This window comes from Catharus ustulatus, chromosome 9 (assembly GCF_009819885.2).
Source record: "Catharus ustulatus isolate bCatUst1 chromosome 9, bCatUst1.pri.v2, whole genome shotgun sequence".
Lineage (NCBI taxonomy): Eukaryota > Metazoa > Chordata > Aves > Passeriformes > Turdidae > Catharus > Catharus ustulatus.
This window is the reverse complement of record NC_046229.1, coordinates 276,450-295,618: the sequence shown is the minus strand read 5'-3', so window position 1 is coordinate 295,618 and position 19,169 is coordinate 276,450. Positions and strand designations below refer to the sequence as shown.

Genomic DNA, 19,169 nt, shown 5'->3' with positions numbered 1-19,169 from the left:
AGCACTCCCTGCTGGGGTCCCCACATCTCAGCCCTGGCTGGTTTCGTTACCAGGTGCAGAAATTAAACACATCACACTTCAGCAGCTATTCGACCACACTGCTTAGGAATGGCCACTACAGCTTGGTCATACATAAATCACGTGAAAACTTCAGGAAACTCATCAAAGTAGCACCAAAATTTCAGTCTGACTCTGTGACTTTCATGATGTTCCCTGATTCTCTTTTAGACTTCACTCTTCCAAAGATTTAAACAGGTGTTTAATAAAGAGCCCTCAAGGGAAGCAACCGGGAGGGAACTGAGAGACACAACTAATTCTGGACATGCAGAACACAGCTGGCACACAGGAGATTGCTCAGGTGTGTCCTGTCAGTCACGGGTGCAGGAATCCTGCCAGAGCAGAGCAGAGCAGCACCCCAGAAGATGCTCTGGATCCTGCCAGAGCAGAGCAGCACCCCAGAGGATGCTCTGGATCCTGTCAGAGCAGAGCAGAGCAGAGTAGAGCAGAGCAGAGCAGAGCAGCACCCCAGAGGATGCTCTGGATCCTGCCAGGGCAGAGCAGAGCAGAGTAGACCAGAGTAGAGCAGAGCAGCACCCCAGAGGACACTCTGGATCCTGACAGAGCAGAGCAGCACCCCAGAGGATGCTCTGGATCCTGACAGAGCAGAGCAGAACCCCAGAGGATGCTCTGGATCCTGCCAGGGCAGAGCAGAGCAGAGCAGCACCCCAGAGGATGCTCTGGATCCTGCCAGGGCAGAGCAGAGCAGAGCAGCACCCCAGAGGATGTTCTGGATCCTGCCAGGGCAGAGCAGCACCCCAGAGGATGCTCTGGATCCTGACAGAATAGAGCAGAGCAGCACCCCAGAGGATGCTCTGGATCCTGCCAGGGCAGAGCAGGGCAGAGCAGCACCCCAGAGGACACTCTGGATCCTGCCAGAGCAGAGCAGAGCAGCACCCCAGAGGATGCTCTGGATCCTGCCAGGGCAGAGCAGAGCAGAGCAGCACCCCAGAAGATGCTCTGGATCCTGCCAGAGCAGAGCAGAGCAGAGCAGCACCCCAGAGGATGCTCTGGATCCTGCCAGGGCAGAGCAGCACCCCAGAGGATGCTCTGGATCCTGACAGAGCAGAGCAGCACCCCAGAGGATGCTCTGGATCCTGCCAGGGCAGAGCAGCACCCCAGAGGATGCTCTGGATCCTGACAGAGCAGAGCAGAACCCCAGGGGATGCTCTGGATCCTGCCAGGGCAGAGCAGCACCCCAGAGGATGCTCTGGATCCTGACAGAACAGAGCAGCACCCCAGAGGATGCTCTGGATCCTGCCAGGGCAGAGCAGAGCAGAGCAGCACCCCAGAGGATGCTCTGTATCCTGACAGAGCAGAGCAGAGCAGCACCCCAGAGGATGCTCTGGATCCTGCCAGAGCAGAGCAGCACCCCAGAGGATGCTCTGGATCCTGCCAGGGCAGAGCAGCACCCCAGAGGATGCTCTGGATCCTCCCAGGGCAGAGCAGAGCAGCACCCCAGAGGATGCTCTGGATCCTGCCAGAGCAGAGCAGAGCAGCCCCCAGCCCCAGCTGCAGGGACCAGCTCTGCTCCTGGGGATGCTCTGCGCACAAATGTGCTCCAGGAGCTGCCTCAGCCTGGCCAGGTACCGTGGGCTCAGCTGAAACACAGCCCTCACAAAATACATGGAAACTTTTTCCCAAATTTGAAAGGAACGTCAATTTAACAAGACACAGAGATGCCATCATGATTTAGTAGAACAATTCCTATAAAATCAAAATTTTCAGTAGACTTACTCAATCACACTCTGTCTTTACATATGTAGAAGAGAAAGATCTACTTGTTTGTTCAACACTTCACTTTTCAAAGAGTAACATAATGAGTGAATTGATAAGTAGTGAAAGCATTAACTGTCATATAAAGATTATGACTCTGGTGCTTGGTCACACAAATTTAATGTTTGTTTCTCTGTCTCTGTGTGACATGATAAGATTTCCCTTGTGACTATCTCAGCAGTGACTGATAACGTGAGGACAACTGCTCTGTGTGGCCAATGCAATTCATTACTAACCATGCATGTCATTAAAACTGAATTTTGCAATTACCTTAAGTGACCTCAAATGCTAAGCAAGAAGGTAATATTTAGGTGTGATTACAATAAACATGCATAAAACCACCCCCAAACCAAGTCACCCATTTAAAAAAAAACAAAACAGAACTCCTGTGAATAGTACTGAGATGTAAAGCTGCATTCATTTTTTGCTGTGTGCTCTGTGATGGACTGTAATAAAGGTGTGATTACATCCAGAGACATGAATTTATAGTCCTCATTTCTGGATAACACAGCCAGGAATGCATTAATAACAACTGAGATCAATCAAAACCAGAAATGCTTCCTGAAAAAGGGCTAACTGAGAAACAGAAAAGTAGACACCTACAACAAATGGTTCTTGAGACAGAGATGATTTCTGCAATACGGTGTCAGTTATGTAATTAAATAGAGGAGCACATCCCGGTGGCAGGGCTCCGAGCCGGGCTGGCCTGGCTGCTCCAAGCGGGATGAGCCAGAGGAGCTGAGGTGTGCAGAGCTCCAGGACCCCCAGAGTCACCAGCAGAGAGTGAGCGCTCCCAGAGCACCTGTCCCTGCAGCAGGGGCCACTGTCCCTGCAGGGATCACCTGTCCCTGCAGCAGAGATCACCTGTCCCTGCAGCAGGGATCACCTGTCCCTGCAGTGATGATCACCTGTCCCTGCAGAGATCACCTGTCCCTGAAGAGATCACCTGTCCCTGCAGGGATCACCTGTCCCTGCACTGAGCACCTGTCCCTGCACTGATCACCTGTCCCTGCAGAGATCACCTGTCCCTGCAGAGATCACCTGTCCCTGCTGTGATGATCCCCTGTCCCTGCAGCAGGGATCACTGTCCCTGCAGCAGAGATCACCTGTCCCTGCAGAGATCACCTGTCCCTGCAGAGATCACCTGTCCCTGCAGGGATCACCTGTCCCTGCACTGATCACCTGTCCCTGCATTGATCACCTGTCCCTGCACTGATCACCTGTCCCTGCTGTGATCACCTGTCCCTGCTGTGATCACCTGTCCCTGCATTGATCACCTGTCCCTGCACTGATCACCTGTCCCTGCTGTGATCACCTGTCCCTGCACTGATCACCTGTCCCTGCATTGATCACCTGTCCCTGCACTGATTACCTGTCCCTGCTGTGATCACCTGTCCCTGCACTGATCACCTGTCCCTGCATTGATCACCTGTCCCTGCACTGATCACCTGTCCCTGCAGTGATCACCTGTCCCTGCACTGATCACCTGTCCCTGCAGTGATGATCACCTGTCCCTGCAGGGATCACCTGTCCCTGCAGCACTGATCACCTGTCCCTGCAGAGATCACCTGTCCCTGCTGTGATGATCCCCTGTCCCTGCAGCAGGGATCACTGTCCCTGCAGCAGTGATCACCTGTCCCTGCTGTGATCACCTGTCCCTGCACTGATCACCTGTCCCTGCAGTGATCTCCTGTCCCTGCTCTGATCACCTGTCCCTGCACTGATCACCTGTCCCTGCAGTGATCTCCTGTCCCTGCAGTGATCTCCTGTCCCTGCTGTGATCACCTGTCCCTGCACTGATCAGCTGTCCCTGCAGCAGGGATCACCTGTCCCTGCAGCAGTGATCACCTGTCCCTGCAGCAGTGATCACCTGCCCTGTACTGATCACCTGTCCCTGCTGTGATCACCTGTCCCTGCACTGATCACCTGTCCCTGCACTGATCACCTGTCCCTGCAGTGATGATCACCTGTCCCTGCAGGGATGATCACCTATCCCTGCAGTGATCCCCTGTCCCTGCAGGGATCACCTGTCCCTGCACTGATCCCCTGTCCCTGCAGTGATCTCCTGTCCCTGCTCTGATCACCTGTCCCTGCACTGATCACCTGTCCCTGCAGTGATCTCCTGTCCCTGCTCTGATCACCTGTCCCTGCACTGATCACCTGTCCCTGCTCTGATCACCTGTCCCTGCAGTGATCACCTGTCCCTGTACTGATCACCTGTCCCTGCTGTGATCACCTGTCCCTGCAGCAGTGATGATCACCTGTCCCTGCACTGATCACCTGTCCCTGCAGTGATGATCACCTGTCCCTGCACTGATCACCTGTCCCTGCAGTGATGATCCCCTGTCCCTGCAGGGATCACCTGTCCCTGCCTCACCAGGCTGCGTTTCACCAACGCACACACAGACTGTGATCGCCCTGACTGCAGCCAGGGCTAATGGGAAATTAGGGTGGCCCTGACAATGGGCAGAAGCTGATCAGCTCAGCTCAGCTCAGCTCAGCTCAGCTCAGCCAGAACCGTGCTGTGCCTGTCCTGACCAGGCTCGTCCTCCCAGCAAAGCCGGGTTCTGCCGTGCCCGGCTCTCAGGGCTGCTGCCCCATCCCACCTGGTGTAACTCTGGTGTAACTCTGGTGTAACTCTGGTGTAACTCTGGTCCTCTCTGCTTTTCCAGCCCCAGCTCTTCCTTCCCCCTCATTTTCACCACTGCATCCCCGTACAGATCCCAGAGCAGCAAAGCACCACTGCAGGCAGCTCAGCACTGCCTCGCTCACCGAATCCATCGAGTGCTTCCCCGATCACCTGAATTGTTGGTGATCCAAACTCGTTTAACGTCCCCAGGAGATTCAGCTCATCAAGGTGGTACAATGTGATCTACAGGATGTGACTGGTGCTGTTAAACCGACTACAAGATAATTAGATGCTAATGTCACCGTTGTGTCAAGACGACAAGGATGTCACCCTGTAGCACCTGGGTGTAATTTGTGAGTGACTGCAGCGTCACCTCGGAGGTGTGTGAGGCACCCTGGTGACACGATTGCAGGGCTGGCCCGTGCAGGGCTGGAACATTGCCTCACTGCCACAGCACAAACCTGCAGCCAAGGGGAGGACACCAATTCTGGCTCCAAACATGTTAATTAACGTCCCCCTGAAGAATGAGGACACAGCCTGAGATATTCTTATATGCTGCCTATTTAAATGCCAGGCACACACAGAATTATAGAATCACTGGTTTGGGTTGAAAGGGGCCTGAAAACCCCTCCAGTGTCCCCCTGCCATGGCAGGGACACCTCCCAGTGTCCCAGGCTGCTCCAGCCCCAGTGTCCAACCTGGCCTGGGACACTGCCAGGGCAGCCACAGGTTCGCTTGGCAGATTGTGCTTTCTGAGCTCTCACCTGGGCCAGACACCTGATTTTTCCAAGGTGGATTTGGGTGACAGCCGACTCTGGGGAGCCCCAAATCCTCACACCTGCAGAGCTCCCCATCACCTGCAGGGATCCTCAATATCTGCAGGGATCCCAAATATCTGCAGGGATCCCCAATATCTGCCGGGATCCCCATCACCTGCAGGGCTCCCATCACCTGCAGGGATCCCCAATATCTGCAGGGATCCCAAATATCTGCAGGGATCCCCAATATCTGCAGGGATCCCCATCACCTGCAGGGCTCCCATCACCTGCAGGGATCCCAAATATCTGCAGGGATCCCCAATACCTGCAGGGCTCCCCAATATCTGCAGGGATCCCATCCCCTGCAGGGATCCCCATCACCTGCAGGGATCCCCATCTCCTGCAGGGCTCCCATCTCCTGCAGGGATCCCCATCACCTGCAGGGATTCCCATCACCTTCAGGGCTCCCATCACCTGCAGGGATCCCAAATATCTGCAGGGATCCCCAATATCTGCAGGGCTCCCATCTCCTGCAGCCTCAGGAGCCCAACACTGCAAACAGGGAAAGCCCAGACAGCAACAAACACCTGGCATGACAAGGAGAGGTTTTTCCCACGGAATTCCACACTGTCAGCAAGGATTTCACCTGGATGATTCCATCTCTGGCTCCTCAGAGAGGCAGCTGCAATAAAAGGCTGCAATAGAAGATTTCAATGGCCTTTGCAGCTTCTGGACCAGGACCAGCTCCTGTCCCACGTGGTTTAATGAGAGGGTAAACGAGAGTTCAGCACCCACCATGCATCCACACCTTCTGCTTTTATGAGGTCTGATATGTAGAAACAGTTCTCTTCTCTACCACAAGCCTGAAGTAATTTTAATCTCAGTTGGATCTTATCAGCCGTGATGTACCATCAGCTCTTTGGCACAGAAATCAAAGAAAACACTCAAAATAAAAGTAGACAGACATAATATGAGAGAGGAAGGGGTTATCTATAAGATATTATCACCTTCAAATGCACAAATATATCCCAAAATCCCCTTCTTTTTTATTTTTTGTTAAATAAAACGTTGTTACAGACAGATGTTCTGCTCAGAACAAACATCATCAGGAGGAGCCCATGGCCTACAACAATGCCATTCATATTTCCCCTGGCCTTGAATTGAACTGAGGAGTCAATATTGGCCTTGGTGCTTTCATTATACTCTGAGTTCCTTAATTAAGGACACGTAGGAGGGACATGGGCACTTACTAGCGAAGGCAATCTCTGTCTAAAAAATCCATTTTCCTGTGGTTTGTGAGATCTGGGCGTGTGCATCATGATCCTCCAGCTCCTGTCCAACCCCTCCAGCTCCTGTCCAACCCCTCCAGCTCCTGCCCAGCTCCTGTCCAGCTCCTGTCCAGCCCTTCCAGCTCCTGTCCAACCCCTCCAGCTCCTGTCCAGTCCCTCCAGTTCCTGTCCAACCCCTCCAGCTCCTGTCCAACCCCTCCAGCTCCTCCCCAACCCCTCCAGCTCCTGTCCAACCCCTCCAGCTCCTGTCCAGTCCCTCCAGTTCCTGTCCAACCCCTCCAGCTCCTGTCCAGCTCCTGTCCAACCCCTCCAGCTCCTGTCCAGTCCCTCCAGTTCCTGTCCAGTCCCTCCAGCTCCTCTCCAGCCCCTCCAGTTCCTGTCCAACCCCTCCAGCTCCTGTCCAGCCCCTCCAGCTCCTGTCCAACTCCTCCAGCTCCTGTCCAACCCCTCCAGCTCCTGTCCAACTCCTCCAGCTCCTGTCCAACCCCTCCAGCTCCTCTCCAGCCCCTCCAGCTCCTGTCCAGCTCCTGTCCAACCCCTCCAGCTCCTGTCCAACTCCTCCAGCTCCTGTCCAGCCCCTCCAGCTCCCAGGGACGTGGCCCATGCCCCCAGCACCATTTATCCATGCATGTGACCAGTTAGTTTTGTAATTACCACTTTATATTCACTCTCAGCTGGAGCTTCTGAGTGCTGGGCATGTTCAGAGGCTTGACACTAAAACATGCAGAGCAGTGCATTAAGGCATCAAAAAGGGTAACTTAAAAGTCATTGCCATGGCTACATGACAACTTATTTTGCAGTGTAATATGTGCTATGAAATATGTATGATCCCATTCAATATCTATATATCATTTGTTTTTAGCATTTCATTTCTGATAATAGCCTTTTAATAACAATCATGATCTTTTAATGATTGTAATAATTAGACTCTTATAAATCAACAAGTTTTATGTTAGATATACTGAAATCCTTTAAAAATATTTATTTTTCTCTGCACTATAGAAAGTGCTTTGCTCTTTTGCAGTGCCTGGAATCTCTTTAGAGCCACATTAAAAAGGTCTTCGGGGAGCCTCAATTCCCTCCCTGGCTGCCAGAGGCTTCTCACGTCTTTTTCTTCTTGCTTTAAGGAGGTGATAAAGACCAAAAAAAAATCAAGCACCCGTTTTTTGCATCTAAAAGGAAATTGTTAACACTCTTCATCTTTTTGCTAACCAGAAACCCTTCGGGGGTGATGAGCTTGTGAACAAGGGGCTCAGAACAGCAACACAGCGCTGAAGTTGTTCCACACCCATCGGCACCATCCTCCTGCATGTCCACACAACCAACAACAGCTCTCCGTACACTTCGCTTTTTTCTTTCAGAGCCAATATCAGGCACCTTTGTAGCCCATGACGTCCCCATTCTTCAAAAACCCACATCTTTCAGTCTTTATTGGTAAAAAGTATTGAGAGTTTTCAGTAAGGTCACGTATCCAGAAGGGAAACTCACGGTTCATTGGATTTGCAGTGCCCAGATTACACAGGGAGGTTTAATTACACATCCAACAGGTACCGACCCATTCCAACATTGCTTTTTCTGACAGGGTTGGAAAAAGAGAAAATTATTTGTCATTCTCTCCACTTTTTTCTGCTTTTAAAGGGAGAACTAGATGCTGTGGAGGTGTTCCCACATGTCTGCCCACCGACACAGACCTGACTCATCTCCTCTGTTGGTCACACATCAGTCAAGATTAATTGTTTCTCAAATAAATGGGCAATACAGCAACAAGTTTGAAATGAGGAGCACTTTGCCTTGTGCTGCCCCCCTGCCCTGCACACCCTGCACAGCAGATGAGCAGGAGGCACATTTCCCAGAGCCAGCACATTTGGTCAATACATGTTCTAACATTTTCAATTATTAAAATCTCAGTTTAAGCAGCAATTTTAGCACATCCCCTCTATATGGTACCAATGGAAGGAGAACATGGTCACAACTGGCCTTGGCAACAACTTGAACAAAAATGGGTTAGAGGGGAAAAAAGTAATAAGAACGAGACAGACATGCCTGAGTTTGAAAGAAAAAAGACAGTTTGTGCCTAATTCATTAGAGAAAATTCATCCAGAGTAGAATTTACTAGCTCCAGAAGAGCTCAGCGAGCCCTGGGCTTCCCTGTCCCACACAGGACATGGCACAACAGCTCCAGGGGAGCTGCCTCCCCCACTGACCAGGAGCACTGGCCAGTTCCAAAAGCAGAAGAAAAGCTCTCCCCCTTTCCTTCCCTGCCTTTGAAGAAAAAAATCCCCAAAAGACATTTGTGCAACCAATAGACAACAATGTATTTATAACAAATAAGTGCAATGGAAAGAAAAGTGTTGTGTGAAGGGGGAAAAGTGCAGTATTGAAAAGGGAAAGTGCTGGGAATGAACAGAAAATAAGAATATTGATACTGCTGCCAGGAGCAGTACAAAATAATCATTCCTGTCTCCCTGCATCAGCATCACTGTTCAGGGAACACACCCGGAGCATGCAAAGCCAGTTTTTGCTACAAACCCCTCATCTCCACACAGGTACAAAGCTGTGGGTGCCAGGAGCCAGCCCTGCCCAGGGTCCCCCAAAGGAGGCCACCCCCCTCGCCAGGCAACCCAAGGGACATCCTCAGGTGGCTTAAATAGCAAAGAACAACCCCAGACATTACAAAACAAACAAATAAAACAAAAACAAACAAACAAAAGCCATTTCTCAGGTACATTTGCTGTCTGGGAACTTGGATCCAATCCTATCAATCCTGCTAAAACTTGGATTTAGTGCCGTCACTGTTAGTGTAAATCCTGGGTTACAGGAGCTCATGTTCCCACAGGAACTCACCAGCCCCACACCCCTGCCTTGCCCTTTCATGTCTCAGTCACAAAAAACACACTGCAGTCAGAAACAGAGACTTCCTCCCTGAACTCTCCACTGGAGTCCTCCTACTGAACTCTTCCCCTCTGCTTCTCACCAGACATTTCTCAAAGACTGATTTACACCAGGAGTAATAGCTATCAAATATTTGGTGATTATATCAAAAATAGAAACTCTCACACAGCATTGTAAGGATAATACACTGGACTTGATTTCCTCCATATGTTTTGAAGATTTTGTTGTGGTTGGGGTGGTTTTTTAAAAAAAGACTGAATGCATGGTGCCATCTCCTGGACAGAACAACCTAATCCACAACAGTTCAGCGTTCTCAAAAAGCCTTGAGAGGCAACCGATTTTACTTCCCTGCAGAACACGGAGTTCACAGAACCCCAGCCAGGTTTGGGTGGGAAGGACCTTAAAGCTCGGGGCAGGGACACCTCCACTGTCCCAGGGTGTCCCAGTGTCCAGCCTGGCCTGGGACACTGCAGGGATCATCCAGGGGCAGCCACAGCTGCTCTGGGCACCTGTGCCAGCCCTGCCACCCTAGTCCCTAGTCTCCAATCTAAATCTCTCCAGTTTGCTCCTATCACTATCAGCCAATGTAAAAAGTCACCTCCTTTTCCCGAGTTCCTTCAGGCCCTGGCAGGGCTCTGAGCTGTCCCTGGAGCTTCTCCTGCCCAGGGGAGCCCCCCCAGCTCTCCCAGTGCTGGCAGTGCCGGGATCCCAGCGCTGGGCACGGTGCCCCACAGCCCAGCCCAGCCCAGCCGGGCAGCACAGCTCCCCTTCACACTGCTCCTGTATTGGCACAGAGACACTTTCCTTCTGGGCTTTTCAAATTTATTTCCAGCAGGTATCAATGTCTGTTTAATTCGAACATGCTGCCCCGTGGGACTCATTAGCAGTTTAACAAACTGTCCGGGTACAAACACACAGCAGATAAAAAGACAGAATCTTAAAATATTGTATGTATGCCCGCAAAAATAATCTGGGTGAATGATGAAGGTGTCAGGGAAGTGCTCAACCACATCAAACATTGAAAACATTTCTGAGATGGGCTGTTTAAATATTAAATAAATACCCTGAACTTCTGCAAATGTCAAACAGGAGAAATGATGGAATACTATTTTTCCTAATCTGTTTCCCACTGTAATTATGGACTCTATACTCCAGCTAAAAAGATCATTTATCTTCTGCTAAGCGTTTCAATTGCTTTGTCTCCAATAAATTGCAGATATTACCTTTGACAGGTGACTAAGCCCAGCACAGACACAGCTGATGTGCCTAGAAAATATTTAACATTCTTCTTACATATGACTTTAATAAAATGTTTATTAAATGATTCATCTCTATTTTTGTGAAAGCTTTTTTACCAAATTATGTATTGCTAAAAAAAATAATTTCTTCTACCTAGAAAGACTAATTTTAGGGAGGGAAAGTTTATTTACAGACAAATGTTCTGAATTGTATCCCTTTTTTATAATACTACCAGTGTAACAATATGGTGTTAATATACACAGTATACAAATAACAACACATGTAAGTTATTTTTCCATGAGCTGACCTGGCCACCAGCATGCAGCGGGGACATTTCCACTGTGACACGGATGCACAGATAATTTATGCAAAATAAACCCAAACCATAAGTAACTGCATGTGTGAGAACTGGGGAACTAATCAAGCAGAGACAGCACTAATGAGCGTTGGCAGGCAGGAACAAGGGCTGTGCCAGGCTGGGATGGAGGGAGGGGAGGGCTGGTCCATGGCAGCTCCGCTGATCCTGGGCAGAGTCACAGCCTCACTGAGCCTGGAAAACACCTCCAGGAGCCCCGAGACCACTCTGTGCCCCATCCCCACCCTGTCCCAGCCCCGAGCACCCCCAGGGATGGGCACTCCAACCCTCCTGGCAGCCCCTGCCAAGCCCTGAGCCCCCTTTCTGTGCAGAAATTCTTCCTGCAGGGCACAACTCAGCACCACACCTGTTCATTTTTGCCACCTGGACCATGTAGGCATTCCCTCCTATTTTTATGCAGCATTTAAAATCTAGCTCTAAGAAAAAGAACCAGTGGGAGCACAGATTCACAGCACTTACCAATTCACCTTGAAATATCAGATATTTAGTGTTCTGGGTGGGATTACAGGAAACCTCAGCTAAATCAGAGCCTTTACTTTAGTAGTTATTTTTTGTTGCTATTTAAGCCAGGCAAAGCTGAGCAGCAGGTCTGGTTTAACAGGTCCATCACTGCTGAGAACAAGTCGTTTCTCACTGTGCCTCGGCAAGAGCTTAGATTACAAAAATGACATCAAATCTCAGCACTCCCATAAATATTCAGACTTGAGCCTTTTCCATCTGAGGTGTCGGAGGGGCTCGGGCTCTCCCCGGCAGCACAGGTCACTGCTCACACCGCAGGTGAGGGACACCTGTTCCTCACGGCTGGATGGGATTGGGTGGGATAAGCGAACAAAGGCCTGTGCTTGTTCTGTTGCCGCACTGCTCCGGAACAGCGGCCAGCGCAGGGACAGCTGTTCTGGGTTTGCGTGCCGTGCAGTCCCGGCACAGCGAGGGGCCGGTGCCACCCCTGGAGCGGGGACATCGCGGGGACATCGCGGGGAGCGGCTCCAGCTCCCCCCGGGAGAACGGACAGGGCGTGGGGCGGCCGGCTCTGAGCAGGAGCAAAGTCCGGGAGAGCCGGGACTGCCGGAGCGCTGCTGCCAGCAATGAGAGCTCAGAGCAGAGGGCACAGGGGCCGTGTCCGTGCTGGGGTGAGCGGAGAGCACAGGAAGGATCAGACGGATCTGTGCTGTGTGCATTGCTCTGACTAGGACTGTTATCACCTGCATCACAGCCTCACACTGAAACATTTATCCTTTTTTCTTTAATCTTCTCTGTCAGCGGTTTACAATCACAAAAACTATGGATTTATTGTACTTTTTTCTTAAACTTAATAAATTCTTTTTTTTTCCCCTCAGTAGCTCCTATTGTGCTTTTACAGCTACTTTTTATTGTAAGATTTGTGTATAATGAGATCTTATCGCGGCAAAGCCTTCATTCCCCCAGATTGCATTTGGTATCTGTAAACCCAACAGACTGAATACAAACAGAACCCGCAGATCAAAACCTACAATATCCGAGGCAAGGAGCCGCAGAGGGGAAAACCTTCAGCGGTGTGAGTGCTGCCAGTGTCTGACAGAAGAGGCCAGCAGCCGGCAGGGACCGGGGTGAGCTCGGCTGCGCTGCCCCGAGAGAGCCCTGGGCGGGCAGGCGAGAGAACGGGAGCTCGGCTGCCGCTCGGACTCTGCTCCTCGCTGGATCCACAAACCAGGCACCCATCTCCATCCCCGGTGGGTGCGCAGAGCTGCCCCCGAGCCGCGCCCGCCCGGGGCCCGGCAGAGTCCGGCAGAGCCGGCGCAGCCCCGCCCGGCCGGGCGGTCCCCAGCGCTCCGCACCGCCCCGGCCCCGCGGTGTTTCCGGGCTGCTCGGCGGGCCGGGCCCGGCGTTCCGCGGCCATGGGGCAGCGCAGCGCCGAGCGGCGGGAGCACACGGCCCGGCGGCTGGAGCGGTTCGCGGCGCTGCGAGGTGGGGCTGGGGCTGGGGTGGACTGGGGCTGGGACTGGAACTGGGGCTGGGGCGGACTGGGGCTGGGATGGACTGGGGCTGGGATGGACTGGGATGGGCGGGGCTGGGGTGGCCCGAGGGGCTCGGACCGAGCCGTGTCCGGCGGAGGCCGAGCGGGGCCGTTCCCTCAGGCTCAGCGGGGCTGAGCGGGGCTATTCCTGCAGAGTGAGTGGGGCCGTTCCCTCAGGCTCAGCGGGGCTGTTCCCGCAGACAGAGCGGGGCCGTTCCTCAGGCTCAGCGGGGCTGTTCCCGCAGGGTGAGCGGGGCTGTTCCCGCAGGGTGAGCGGGGCCGTTCCCGCAGACAGAGCGGGGCCGTTCCCTCAGGCTCAGCGGGGCCGTTCCCTCAGGCCGAGCGGGGCCGTTCCCTCAGGCTCAGCGGGGCCGTTCCCTCAGGCTGAGCGGGGCCGTTCCCTCAGGCTGAGCGGGGCCGTTCCCGCAGGCTCAGCGGGGCCGCTCCCGCAGGCTCAGCGGGGCCGTTCCCTCAGGCCGAGCGGGGCTGTTCCCGCAGACAGAGCGGGGCCGTTCCCTCAGGCCGAGCGGGGCCGTTCCCTCAGGCTCAGCGGGGCCGTTCCCTCAGGCTGAGCGGGGCCGTTCCCGCAGGCTCAGCGGGGCTGTTCCGCAGGCTGGGGCTCATCAGGGCTGTTCCCGCAGGCACGGCCGCCCGGCCCGGCGAGCTGTGGGACGCGGTGGTGCTGACGGCGGCGGACGCGGCGCAGGCGGGCGCGTTCCGGGCGCAGCTGGAGGAGAAGCGGCGGCGGGGGCAGCTGCCCCGCGGGGTGCGGTACCTGGTGTGCGCCGACCCGCCGGGACCCAGGATCGGTGCGTGCCCGGCAGCTGGGGGAGAGCTCCGTTCGCACTTACCTTCACCTGCTTATTTAAACAGCTTGATTACGTTTTAGTACGCTACCCAATGGTGATGTAAAACTGGTCTCCCTTCTCGTAGTACCATCCTGTAATTCTTAATTCCTGTTCGCTTTGATGTACAAAGTAAGTAATCTTACTATTATCTACAGTATAGAGTAATAAGCAGAGGCTAATTCTCAGGAATCTGGCAGTTTTAAGTTGTAGGAGCACATAAAATATCCCAAAACGTTTCCTCAGATCCCAAATTTTCCCTCTTTCCATACTTTAAATGTCAGAAGTACTTCTGAACACTGCTTTGAATCCATTAGTAGGCTTTTATGTGAGTTGTTTCTTACAGGAGCTGGTTTTTGTGGCTGAGGTATGGCCTGTTTAATTGATTAAATGTTTCAGATGTGGGGGCTGTGCGGAGATCCCTGGGAGGGTTTCACACAGAGTTTTCCCTGGAGCTGTCTGCTCAGGATGCCATCCCCTCAGAGGGCACAGACTTCCAGAGGGACCATCCATCAGCTTCTGTGCATGATCTTCCCAACCATAGGATGTAGAAAGTCTGTCCCATCCATGGCTGGGCACAGTACACCTCACCTGGCAGAGCAGGCGTTACTGGAGCTCTGCTCACAGGTGCTAAAACTCTTTTTCTTTAGGAAATGGTGGATCAACTCTTCATGCTCTTCAGTGCTTGGAAGAGCAGTATGGTGATCAGTGGACTTCCTTCACTGTGCTGCTGATCCATTCTGGTAAACTCAGTTTTATATGTTTTGCGCTAAAATGATACCTTTTCTTTGTTTCCTTCCTTAAAATAATGAGGGCCTGGAGTTCCAAAATACAGTTCCTTGAGAAAAGTAACCCACGTGTCTGGTCGTTTGCAATTGGGTTGGTGCTTGCAAGATGTTACTGTCACTTCAACATTTCTTCTCAGCACTAAAGTTGCTCATCCAGTGAGAAAGATGTGATTCATAGGTGGGGTTTAAGTTTCTGCCGTGAAACATCCGTGTAAGGAACACAGCCCTCCCATAGGGGACCTTGGGCTCCTCATAGCTCTGGGCAGGCTGAATACTCCCCTTCTCATCCTCTGAGCCAGGCCACTTCCAGGTGTGCAAGAACATCAGTTCTGCAGAGGAGGAGGAACCAAGCGATAACAGGTGTTGTGACCAAACCACTGCCTTTTTGACTAATCTCTGGCTTAGAATTCCCATCAGGAATGCAGGGGTTCTCATCCAAGGAAAAGGCAGGTATTGTTTGCTTCTGTCACTTCAGTGACAGCTCTGAAACAGAAAGGTGACACAATCAATCACAGTTTTACTAGGAGCTGTCTAAGGCAGGCTGGGTTTTGGACATGAGGTCACATCTGCTTTGGGGTTTGGTGTGTGCCCAAGCTGAGAGGTTTTTAATGCTTTTGTGTACCTGTGAAATAGCTGCCTGGGTTCAGGTTTTTGCTCACTTCTACACAGTGTCTGTGTAACTAAAAGAGTTGTTTTGCAGGTGGTTGCAGCCAGCGTTTGCCAAACGCCAGCGCCCTGGGCAAGATCTTCACGGCGCTGCCCTTGGGCCACCCCGTGTACCAGATGCTGGAGCTGAAGCTGGCCATGTACCTCGACTTCCCCCGCCACATGAAGCCAGGAGTCCTCGTCACTTGTTCGGATGACATTGAGCTGTACAGCACTGCAGCCACAGAAACCATCACCTTCGATAAGCCCGGCTTCACTGCCTTGGCTCACCCCTCAGAGCTGGCCGTGGGGACCACGCACGGGGTGTTCGTGTTGGATCCCAGCAGCCTCTCAGGAGAGGGGGTGCTGCAGTATGGCTCATGCCATCGTTTCCTGCACAAGCCTGACCTGCAGACCATGCAGCAGAGTGGTGCAGTGTGTGTGAGGGGGGCTGGCCCTCAGCCCAGCTCCCCTGGGAGCCACCGGGGCTCGGAGTGTGTGTACACGGACAGCGTGTTCTACATGGACCACGGCACTGCCAGGCAGCTGCTGCTCTTCTATAAGCAGATGGGCACTCTTGGCTGTGAAATAGATGCCTATGGTGACTTCCTGCAGGCCCTGGGGCCTGGAGCCACCCCGGATTACACCAGGAACACCAGTAATGTCTCCAAGGAGGGCTCGGGGCTGGTGGCGGTGCGGCAGCAGCTGTACTCCCTCCTGCAGGGCACTGCCCTCAATGTCATAGTCCTCAACAACTCCCAGTTCTACCACATCGGCACCACTCAGGAGTATCTGCTTCATTTTACTGCTGAGAGCAAACTGAGCTTTGAGCTGGGCTTGCAGCCTGTGGCCTTCAGCATCTTCCCTGACAGAGCCAAGAGCTCGGATCAGCTGAGCATCATGCAGAGCATCCTGGAGCCCGGGTGTGTGGTAGGGCCTGGCTCTGTCGTTGAGTACTCCAGAATTGGGCCTGGAGTCTCTGTGGGGAAGGGCTGCATTGTTAGTGGCTCCTGCATCAACTTCAGTGTAGACATACCCTCAAACTGCTTCCTGAGTTCAGTCAGTGTGAAAATCACTGACCAAGTGGAGTTTGTCACCATGGTGTTCGGGGTAGGCGATGACCTGAAGAGGAGTGTGAAGTTGCTGTCGGAGATACACTCCCTCCAGTTTTTTGGAGCCAGCTTACCAGAATGCCTTGACCTCTGGAGCATAGAGGCTTCAGACCAGCTCTTCAGTGAGGACACACGCTTGGGGCTGTGGACTGCGAGGATTTTCCCTGTCTGTTCCACACTGAGTGAATCAGTCAGGCTGTCACTGAGCATGCTGAATTCTGTGCAGCACAGGTCAGCTTTCAAACTGAGCGGCTTTCAGCTTTTGTCTGTTGAAGAAATGCTCGCCTACAAAGATGTGGAAGACATGCTAAAGTTCAGAAAGCAAATTTATGATGAAATCTGCCTACAAAGACAAAAAGAGAAGTCTGATTATAGAATAAACAGTACTTGAACAAATCTCCTGTTTTCATTTGTGGGTGATTGATCACTTCCCAGCTTGTAAGAATCCTGAGGGAAAAGTACACAGATCTCTTCTCTGATCTCATTGAAGTAGAAATAAAGAAATTGCATAACATTAATAAAGCAGCAAATGCAGATAAACTATTCTTTTGATTAATGTAGGGAAATATTTCAGATCTGAAAACACTAACTGGTGACTTTTTGTGGGTTGCATGTTATGTCTTGTAGTCTTTGTCAGTTAGGATATGATACAGAAAAAAATAATTGTCAATTTGGCTGAAAACTGCTTTAAAAGCCTTTAAAGGGTAGAATATTAGTGCCAGCAACATGGAATAATACAACTTAAGTTTCTCTCTTTTCATGCTGCCATTTTATAATACAGTTTCAGTTAGGTAGAGGTAAAAGGATTAAAAGTGCTTTTAATTCAAGATGTTGTCTTAGGCATTAATAAATTTTTCTCTTCTGTTTTGCAACTTTTTTATCCCTTCCTGGTTTTCATCAGAGGAAAAATGATTGGCATGAGACATTATTCTTCCCCTTGTGACTCAGAGTACTAATTTATTTTTTACTGGTAGTGCTGGAGGCTGGCAGTGCAGTGTGATGGAGAAGCTGCCAGCTCTGATGTGTGCCATGGAAAAAGCAGCATTTTGTATTTCTCCACACTGAGCTCCTGCAGTCCTTGCTGTCTTTGATAGAGCAGAGCACAAACCAGAGGGGTTTGTTATGAGTGGCACCACAGTGTGTATCTTGAGAAACTCTGCCCCTTCTCCCCTTCTGCAAATAAAGTTACTATTGAGTCCTCCTGTTTCTAGTTTAGATGCCCAAGATCCAGCTCCAGACAGACAGCTCTGCTGGTTTTAGGAGTTTGCAGTGTCAGCGTGATTTGGCTGTAAACATGGTGCATCTTTTTCTCTTGGATGTCTCTGTGGGGTTTCCTGTTTTATTTAGTGTCTCATGATGACAGTGTTTATCTCCCTGCTGACTGAAATCCCAAATGGCACCTTTCTTATGCCACCTACGAGGCAGCAGAGTAACATCCCCTGAGCATTACCCACCCTGCTTTAACCTGCACTAGGTTTCTTCTTCGTTAATAAACCTGCCAAGAGCAAATACAGAGAAGTTGTACATGGGGGTTGGGAATGGCTGGAGTTGACTTCAAAGGAATAAAAATTTCTGAGCAAATAGAGGTCTAAAAGTCAGTATGAAATATTAGTGGGTCTAAAAGTCAGTATGAAATGTTGTTAATGTGGTTAAACGATGGAAGCCACAGGTTTGGGAACACTCAAGGCCAAGATAAATGCTTTAAGTCACAAAGTGGAAGTAGTCATAGAGCATGGAGTTGTCATTTGTATATCATCCTGTTTGATTTATTCATCTGTTGTTACACTAAAGATTTTAGGAGAAACATGTTTGACACAGACTTTGCATCTTGAGTTGGAGACCAGACTCGCCTGGCGAGTTCTCTGAGTGTTTGGTGACAGGGAAATTTGAATTATTACAATTGCATTTGTTCTGAATTCCCTGAGTACCAGGTATTGATTTCATTAGTAAAGCAAACTGGATAAACATAGGAAGTGAGTTTGTTTCTGGCACATAAGTATTGGGAAAAAAGAGAATGAGGAAAAGCAGTGATGGAACAACTTGTGGGAAAGGTTGTGGTGGGTTGGGCCAGCAGCAGCTGCTGTGGCTTAGGGAGCAGTGTGAATTCCAAGACAAAAAAAAGGAGTCATCCTGGTGGTAGCCATGGACCAGCACAGCTGCTCCCAGGTCAGCTCTTGGGGCAAAGGTTTTACTGAAAAAAAGAAATCTGTTGTAAGGGAATAAGCACAGATTTACCAGGTAAGAACCATTGCACTGCTTTCAGTCGGTGTGTCACCCAGTGCTCTCCTCTCACTGAACATTTTTATCTCAATCTGAAAAGGCAGATTTCGGTCAGTATTAGCCCTGGGTAGCATCAGCAGGTTTAATGGATTTACTCCACAGGAATGGGAATATCTGGTGGTGTACCACTCTTCATTTTTGAACTGCAAACAGGTTTAATGTAAAAGGTTATGAGGAACATTGCAATATGTCTTTTACTTGTAGAAAGCCATATTAATTATTTTCCCATATGGAGGGATTTGAAAGCCCATGGGTGTGACACTTGGAGACAGAGGTTAGTGATGGCCTTGGCAGTGCCAGGGAAATGGTTTGACTTGAGGGTCTGGGAAGGCTTTTTTCAATCCAAATACTTCTTTGATCCTACAGTTCTCTGCACTGCAGCTATTTATGAAATGTGTACGTTTTCAGGTGTAACAAACTGCAGTCCTTAGAGCAAGGGCCGTGTTGCAGTGTGAGTACACCTTCCTGAGATCAAAAAGCCTGCAGAGCA

The 19,169-nt window shown here is 51.1% G+C and overlaps 1 protein-coding gene across 1 annotated transcript in view; it reads left to right on the top strand.

Moving 5' to 3' along the window:
• The window catches only part of FPGT (fucose-1-phosphate guanylyltransferase), a 36,472-nt gene extending 19,551 nt beyond the window's left edge, over positions 1-16,921 (top strand). The window contains exons 2-6 of the mRNA XM_033067536.2: positions 11,889-12,121; positions 12,575-12,725; positions 13,651-13,818; positions 14,505-14,597; positions 15,343-16,921. Of these exons, the coding sequence (XP_032923427.1) occupies positions 11,889-12,121; positions 12,575-12,725; positions 13,651-13,818; positions 14,505-14,597; positions 15,343-16,790 (2,093 nt within the window). The 3' untranslated portion in view covers positions 16,791-16,921. The remainder of the gene's footprint in view (positions 1-11,888; positions 12,122-12,574; positions 12,726-13,650; positions 13,819-14,504; positions 14,598-15,342) is intronic.
• The last annotated feature ends 2,248 nt before the right edge of the window (positions 16,922-19,169 follow it).